Source organism: Argiope bruennichi, chromosome 9 (assembly GCF_947563725.1).
Source record: "Argiope bruennichi chromosome 9, qqArgBrue1.1, whole genome shotgun sequence".
NCBI classification, from domain to species: domain Eukaryota; kingdom Metazoa; phylum Arthropoda; class Arachnida; order Araneae; family Araneidae; genus Argiope; species Argiope bruennichi.
Genome location: NC_079159.1, coordinates 64,496,188 through 64,505,320, shown reverse-complemented (window position 1 = coordinate 64,505,320; position 9,133 = coordinate 64,496,188). Strand labels below are relative to the sequence as shown.

The window sequence follows — 9,133 nt, the reverse complement described above, 5'->3', positions numbered from 1 at the left end:
TAAATACTTCACCTGCAATCGCATATTTCAGATAATCCAAAATAGGGTAAATCTCATTCTAAATCTCCTTCAAACAATTAACCATATTACATTACCTGTTCCCGGTGTCCTTTAGAAATGAGTTATAATTCACTTGTCGTAAGTAGAATAACAATAATAGATTTTGGTTATTTCTAAGCATTTTTCTTTAACAAAAGAGAAATTGGGCAATCAAAAATAATCCAGATGTATGTTTGAGATTAAAATGTTATTGTTATTTGTTTCCATTTTAATTCATAAAAAAGACTTTACATATTATTTCTAAGACAATATAACGATGTACTTTTGTAATTGATGATTTTCGTTTATTTTCTGATGTGATATAATTTGCTACTGTTGAAGCATTTGCCTTATTGCAAGTCGAATATAGAGGATATTTCCCTAACTAAGTATTTCTGCACTGTTCGTGAGCACTTACCCTGTTCTCCTGTTTGCAAAAAATCGAAGATTCTATGTAAGAAAAAATCAGGAAACAGTTTTCTTGACTAGTCATCCATTTACTCACATTGAGACCCCCCATATTTGTATACAATTTCCGACAAGCAATTCTATATCACGGTTACGAATATTTCTTAAAAACAATAAAAAAAAATCTTCATAAACTACTGAAACTCGCTGGGTTTCCGCGTGATCGTTAAAATAAATTTGCTCTGCTTTTCCTCGTGAGCAACTGGTCGCTCACACACCACGTGAACGTCTACTTTTCTTGATTGCCAAGCAAACAACGCTGTCATCTGGCGTTAGGAAGGGGAATTAACCCCAAAGGATCGGCTAACATCAGACATATAGTATCCAGATCTAAAAATGTAAACAAAATAGTACGATTAGAAGAGTTTTAAAATATTCTTATTCAGAGCTAAAAATAGTTATTCAATTCATAAATTGTAACCAAAATGTGCTTATTATTTTTATGGTTTCATGACATTAACCTCATTAAATTGTTCTAATAACTATATGGTGAATTTATAGCAAGATTATTGGTAATAGCAAATGACGAAAACCTCGAAACACAAGCAACGGAGACACAATCGAAGTGTTTACAAAGAACAGTGCAAGAATAAATTAACATCATAAAAGCATGCAACAAGTCGCTGCTTAAATAACTTCAATATCATTTTCATGTGAGCATTTCTCAGTTTATAGGCCCCCAATAGAGTATGGAATTTTGAGCCAAATTCCCTGATCTTGGATTCTAATAGAAATAGAGTCAAAAACATTATATTTTCTAGGACCATTTTTGTCAAAACGGTTGTCAAATTCATAGCTAAATTATTAAATGACCACCAAGTATAACGAACGCCTAGCTCTGGGATCTTTAACTTGACATCCTTTTAATATTAATTATATATCCCTTGCAAAGTTTCTTTTCAGCGATGATACTAAAGTAGCAAAGAAACAGAAGTACAGATTCTTGGTAATATTTATTATTCTATACATAATTTCTTTAATGGCAATCTTTATAATGTAGCAAACTTTATAATAAAATGTGAATTCTATATTTTATTTTGTTTGAAGATTAATTGCTTTCTAAAGAAACTTCAAAAATTCTCCAAAAATTCTATAAAAACAATTATTTTAAATGCAATTATTTTTAAACTTAACTTCACACAAAAGGTTTTTTTTTTCTCTTTTATTTCTGATTTTCACATTATGCTAATTCTTTAATTCACGACAAAGAAATTATAAAATTTAATTATTTTTTCTTCCTTTTTGTTTTATCAGCTCGACATTCCTATTTAAAAGATTTTCAGCATCTCTGCTCAGTTGTATGTTATCACACAAATAATCAGAGTTGGAGATTTTTCGTAACAGCTAATAGAATAAGGAGCCTTGCATGGATCAGTGATCTCATCAGGTTTAGTTTAAGAGAGTTTTAACAACAAAAATAGATTTCCATTAACTGGAGAATTATTCTTTAAAGAAAGGAAATTGTCATTACTTTTTTTCCTTTTATTCAGAAAGGAAAAAGAGCAATTTATTAAACTGAAATGAATTTCAAATTCCGATTAAGAGAAAGAGAACTCCGATTTAGTCTATCTTCTTTTAAAAAATTGTATTTTCTCTGGACAGTAAAATTCTCCAGGGTTCAAATTTTCATTTCCTTCGCATATTATATTTTTATTGTATATTTTAATTTTGACAACATATGGCATATCGCCGATTCTACTGTTTTTCAGTTGTTCTTTGTTATCATTCAATTATGCGAACACCTGCACAGAGTTGTTTTCAACCCAATTTTTTTTTCAAGCAGTTATTGTTCTTGCTGTCTTGCAGAAAGACTAATTTTTAAAGTCAATCAGAAAAATCAGTAAAATTATGTTTTTAGTTCCATTAATATTACACACATGCATAATTATTATAATTTATATGCTTATGATATATATATCGCACATAATTGTCGTAAACTATATGATTAGCTAGGATTTCAAATTATTTTCAAATTTTAAATCGAAAGTGCAACCTGATTTTTTGTTAATGATTGTATGTGATTTTTAAGATATTAAATAATATTCACGAAATCAATTCGATAGAAACAAATTGTTATATTTCCCTTCTGTTCGTAAATTATTTTATTTCTTTTCGAAATTTGTGTGTGTGTGTGTGTGTGTGTGTGTGTGTGTGTGTGTGTGTGTGTGTGTGTGTGTGTGTGTGTGTGTGTGTGTGTGTGTGTGTGTGTGTGTGTGTGTGTGTGTGTGTGTGTGCTATTTTTCAATAATATAATGGAAAATATAGTTTATTCGAATTTTCATTGAAAATTGCAATTGTTTCATTTTAAATAGTTTTCTTCTATAGACTTTTCATTAAATATTATTAAGATATTTTATTAATTACCAAATGTTTCAACAGTTGAAAAGATCTATCAACGCAGCTAATTGATTGACGGAACAGCGATCACGTTTTCACGTGACATTTTTAACAATGAAAGCAAATTTTCATTATCTGGTGAATTATTTTTTAAAGAAAAAGAAATCATCATTCCTTTTATATATACATGTAATGATATTTTAATTCTGATTTCAATTTAATTAATTTCCAAAACTTTATCTTAATTTAGCCCATAGTAACTTCATTCTAAAAATATTCTCTTATTTCGTGATCCAATTCCACTTTCGGTTTAATCAGTAAAACTAATGCTCCATCAGTACTACTTCTCAAATGAAAGTAATCCCTTCGGTGCCCTTGAAAAGGTGTCAAATGTTACCACGTGTTTTGAATTGGCGCGTGGCCGGAAATCCCATGTTATTTAAGATTAGTGATCATTTGTTTCGTCCCTTCTTCTTCTTCTTCTTTACTTCTGCTTTTGTGCCGCACTGCGTCTGAAGGCAATTTTTGAAACTCAAATCAATTCCATTTAATTTTCTATTCATCTTATTTCCATTAAAAAGAAATTTTTTTATCGTTTTACGTAATATTTTATTATCATGTTTTAGTTTAATATTTAAGTGCTACCTATAATTCTGCTGCATAGAAAATAATTTTTTTAATATTTTTAGGTGTATAGAGATCAGTCTACGTCAAACATATCCTTTTTTTTCCAAAATGTCATTGTTCTTTCTTTAGTTGGTGGAGAATGTATTTTACCTAATAAATGTGTTAAAGTTTCTTTTATTTTACATCCAGCAGTAGCTTTTATAATTTTTTACCAATTCTAAAATTTTAATGTTTTATTTTGTTTTAGATTGCTTCACTTTTTTCAACTTCTATAAATATGACGCTGCCAAGTATGTAAGAGCATAGTAACTCTCGATTTTGGGATCTGTTTACTAATAGATCCGAATTTGGTGAAGAATATGTAAAAGCTGCAAAGGTTTTTGCATACTCATATTGATGTGGTGGAAAAGTTTGAAAGAAAAAGTGTCGTTTTAACTGTCTACGAGGTCTGATCGCGACTTACTGTTGAAAAATTCTTCTCAAATTAGTTCATGTATTGCTTCAAAATATTCATTACATTATATTAAAGTTAATCAGACGGTTTTAGCTCAGTGACCTCCTTGTAAGCATTATTAAATAAAAGATTTTTTTTTTTTACATGAAAGTTACAAATGAACACTTCCTAGTAATAAGGAAGTAATGTCACAATTCATTCAATATTTGTCATTTTTAATACATTTGTCTAAATCAATTTGCCATAAAAATAAAAATATTATAAGGAAAGGTTCCTTTTGTTGAGGTTCCTTTAGATTCCTTCCATTAGGTTCCTGTTTGTTGAAACTGCAGACATTAAAAATCACTATCACTAATTCATACAGATATTTAATGGTTATTCTTTCTTTTATAGTAAACTTAACATTTCTGTCACATGTAACAGCAAACTAATATTTAATTTTTCTTGCTTCATGGTTGATATTAGTCGACGATTTACACTGACTTACTAATATGATAGAATTCTGAGATTTTGTAAGCATGTCTATCTTGGATAAAAATACACGATTTTTGTATTCTCGAAAGCATTACATCAATTGATTGGTTAATTTATTCAAATTATTATCCTATAAAAGTGGCATCACGTAGTAGCACGTTATAGAAAAATTGATTTAGAGATTCCATAACATTTATAAAAATTAATTAGATTGATTAAAAAAATAAGTGGTACGAATTTATCATAAGTTAAGCTGGTTCATTTAAATTTTTTAATAAGTGGACTGTATTCTTTTAAAAATCAAACGACAATTCGAAAGCCAACTTTTTATTTCATCGAGGTGCAACGACCCCGCAACGAACTCCTCAGTACGAAACTGTTTTTCAAACTGATCCCATGTCAGCAGGGTTACAATAATTTTATCACTGAAGCCAAGTCAGCGTAGGTTTGATACATTCCTTACAAAAGGCGCCAACAAGGCGGTAACATTCCGTCCCGCGTTGCGTGTTTATGCAACACAAGTTACAATACAAGATTCAAAGTTATAATCCACAATATACAACAAAAAAATTTTTTTCGAGTTCAAACATGAAAATATATATAAAAAAAGACATAGAAATATAAATAAGTATAAAGCATAAATGTACAATTAAATATGTAAAAAAATAATAAACATTTGAATATGTTCAGAATAATATACAGTATTTTTTTATGTACAGATTAGAAAATCAAGTCTGAATGGGTAGGAGGCAAATTTTTGATATTGGTCTTTCAAAATGACCACTTTTAGTTTTGACAATTACAACACGAATTTTGCCGTCCTGTCAGGGAATAACTTGGCTTATTCTTCCAAGACACCATTTCAAAGGTGGAAGGTTATCCCCCTTTAGTAAAACCATATCATTTTCCTTAATATTATTTTTTGAAAATCGCCATTTTTTTCGGTCTTGCAAATGATTTAGATAGTCAATCGACCAGCGTTTCCAGATTTGTTCTACTATTTTTGTCAGTCTTTGCCAACGGGTTAATTTACTGTCTAGTTCATTTATTACTGAAGGCTCTGGGATAGAATTTATGGGCTTGCTTATTAAAAAATGGCCTGGAGTTAATGGTTCTAAGTCCGAAGCATCGGAAGATAAAGGTGAAATAGGTCTTGAGTTTAGGATGCCTTCTATTTGAGTAATAACAGTTAAAAATTCCTCATAAAATAATTTTGCATCAGCAACAGTTATTTTTAGATGATGCTTGAAGTACTTAACTCCAGACTCCCAGAGTCCTCCGAAATTAGGAGCCCGAGGGGGAAAAAATTTCCAGGAGATATTTTCCATTGCCAAAAACTTGGATAAATTTTCATCAGGAAAATTAACAAGTGAAGCGAGTTTTTTCAATTCTTTGTTGGCTCCTATAAAGGTTTTACTATTATCACTAAATAAAGTTGATCATTTCCCTCGACGTGAGAAGAATCTTTTCAAGCAAGCAATAAATGCTTGTGATGTCAAGTCAAAAACTATTTCAAGATGTATAGCCTTAGTAACTAGGCAAACGAAAATAGCTACATACACCTTATGTAAATTACCCTTTCTTTGATTTTTGTAACTTATGAAAAATGGACCGCAAAAGTCTACACCTGTGTTAAAAAATACAGGGTTGGGATTTACTCGCTCTGGAGGTAAATTCCCCATTAATTGGTCTAAGGAAGTAGGTTTGCACCTAAAACAAGTTATACAGTTGCGCACAACCTTTCTTGCGATATTTTTGCCTCCAATGGACCAAAATTCTTGCCGAACAAAATGTAATAATGATTGAGGTCCTGCGTGAAAGTTCTTTAAGTGATAATACTGGAAAATTAAAGTGGTAATTTTGTGCTTTTTAGGCAGTATTATCTGATGTTTATGATTATAACTAACATCTGCATGAACCAATCTACCACCTACTCTTAACAAATTGTTTGCATCTAAAAACGCATTTAAGTGACTTATAGGACCCTTCTTCAAAGTTTCTCCGTTTTTTAGGGCCTTTATCTCTTTATAAAATTCACTTACCTGAATAATCTCCATTAATTTCTTTTTTGCTCTTTCCAATTCACTATTTGTGATTGGACCGGTAATTTTTGTTTTATTCTTAATATTGAATAAAAACCTACAAATAAAACTAAATACTCGAATTAATTTAACATAGTCATTACTTATGGCTAAAAAATCCTCAAGAAATGAAATATTATTTAGAGAAGATAAACTAATGTTTGACTGTGATTTAAGTTCAGTCAGATATTGTTCATCTGAAATTGCAGACTCATCAAGTTCAACACTAGAATAATTTTTAGAGTCCGGTAAATAGTCAGGACCACACCACCATAAGTCGTTGGTTAAGAGTTCATGAGGGTTCAAACCTCTAGATATTACATCAGCAGGATTCAGTTGGGAAGAAATATGTTTCCACTGGAAGTTTTCTGTTAGAGTTTGTATCTTTGATACCCGAGTAGCAACAAAAGTTTTTAGTTTATATGAAGGTGTCTTTATCCAGGCAAGTGCAATTGTTGAATCTGTGTAACAGATTATTTCATTGATTAGCATATGAAGAGAAGGACGAATTCCCTCTATCAACTGCGAGAGAAGCAGACACGCTGACAACTCCAAACGAGGGATCGAAATTACTTTAATGGGAGCGACTCTTGATTTACTGGCAATAAGTTTATTGACAGCTGTGCCATCTTCCATAATAGTTTTCATATAAACTACCGCTCCGAAAGCAGCTTCAGAAGCATCAGCATAACCTACTATAACAGTTCTTTCATAAGATTCTGTCAAGATATGTCTAGGAATTTTGAGATTTTCGATGATTTTCAACGATGTCATAAAATTTGACCATTCTGGCTGAATTGATTGAGGGAAAGTATCTTTTCAGTTCAATTGTTGGATCCATAATTTTTGCATAAAAATTTTGGCCTTTGTGATAACAGGACCAACGAAACCTAATGGATCATACAAACGCGCGATAACTGACAACACGTCTCTTTTAGTGTAGAAAGGCTTGATCTTTAAGTCTACCTTAAAGAGAAAATAATCTTCTTTTGGTTGCCAATTCAGACCCAAAGCTTTTACTGAAGAATGTCGATCAACAAGAAAATATTGTTGGTTAGTATCCTCAAAGCTATTATTTATGAGTTCAGAGGAATTTGAAGTCCATTTATGAAGCTCCATGCCACAAGTTTGCAGCATTTGTATCAACTGCCTTTGTAATTCCTGGTATCAAAGGTATTCCTGCTTCTAAAGTAGCAGCACCCGAGACGAAATCGTCCATATACACGTCTGTTAGTGTAACTTGCGAAGCTAACGGAAATTTTTTCGCTTCATCCAAAGCGAGTTGCTTCAAACAACGAATGGCCAAAAATGGAGCCGATTTTGTGCCGTAAGTGACAGCGTTAAGGCGATAAGTAGTCGGAGACTCATTCATATTATCCTTCCATAATATTTTTAGCAGATTTCTCTGTGATTCATCGATTAATATTTGACGGTACATCTTCTTAATATCTGCCGTAAATGCGTATTTATAAGTCCTAAATCTAGTCATTATTTCAAAAATATTTTCTTTCACTGCACCGGCAAGAAGCAAATCATTTAAACTTTGTCCCGATGTACTAGGGGCACTGGCATTAAATGCAACCCTTAATTTTGTGGTTGAGTTTTCAGGTTTATAAACTCCATGATGCGGCAAATAATAAGATCCTTCACACATGTCATTATTCACTTTTCCCATATGACCCAAACTTTCATATTCTGCAATAAATTCCTTATATAAATTTTGCATCATGGGATTCTTATGCAATCGCTTAACTGTTTGGTTAAGTCTAACTTTGGCTAAGGCTTTAGAATCACCCAACAAACCTTCTTTCAACGGCATTTTAACTACGAATCGACCATCCTTATTTCTGGTGTGGGTTTCTTTAAAATGAGCCTCGCAAAACTCTTCTTCACTACTAAGAATAGTATTTTCTTCACTAATATTTTCCACTAACCAGAATTTTTCGATTACTTTTTCAATATTTTCATTTCGAGAAACTAAAGTACATAAATTAGTACATGGCTCCTGATTATTTGTATTTACATAGCCACCAGCGACATAACCAAATACAGTATTTTGAAATATTAATGAATTTAGAGATGAACGTATTTGTTCACCCTTAACAATTTCAAAGAAGGTTTCAGCCTCCAAAAGGGTATCGATTTTGGAACTCCGTGTAAATTCCGGATCACCAAACATAACCTGTGGAATTTCTAAATTCTCTAAATTAACATTTGTTGCCGGAACCATATCCGTAATTTTATCTATTACAAAAAAGGTTTGTGATAAAAAGAAAGATCCATTACAATTGGCTATATTTGCAACAGCCTCATATTCAATCGAAGTAGAAATTCCTCCCAATCCAGAAACCGATGTATTTATTTTTTGTTTTCGCAAATTCGCGCTGTCAGCAAACTGCTTTGTTACAAAATTTGCCTGAGAAGCACTATCTAGTATTACTCTAGCCCTCGAGAAGTGGCCATAAATATTTTGAATAAGTACTATTGCAGTTGGAAGTAGAACGCTTTTATTTTTTATAAGTAAGCAGGCAGAGGAAGTATGCTGTGAATCGGCCAAGGTCACATCTGTGGGGGATAAATCAGTCCTCGGCTCCGAAGGAATTGCTTCGGAATGAGTAACATTTTCTCCTCCGATCGAAGGTTTGTTATGTCT

The 9,133-nt window shown here is 31.7% G+C and overlaps 1 protein-coding gene across 1 annotated transcript; it reads right to left on the bottom strand.

Moving 5' to 3' along the window:
- Window positions 1–7,585: 7,585 nt before the first annotated feature.
- LOC129984967 (uncharacterized) lies at window positions 7,586–8,710 on the bottom strand. The gene has a single exon (XM_056094906.1). The coding sequence runs from the start codon at window positions 8,708–8,710 to the stop codon at window positions 7,586–7,588; it is 1,125 nt and encodes a 374-aa protein (XP_055950881.1).
- Between the last annotated feature and the right edge of the window lie 423 nt (window positions 8,711–9,133).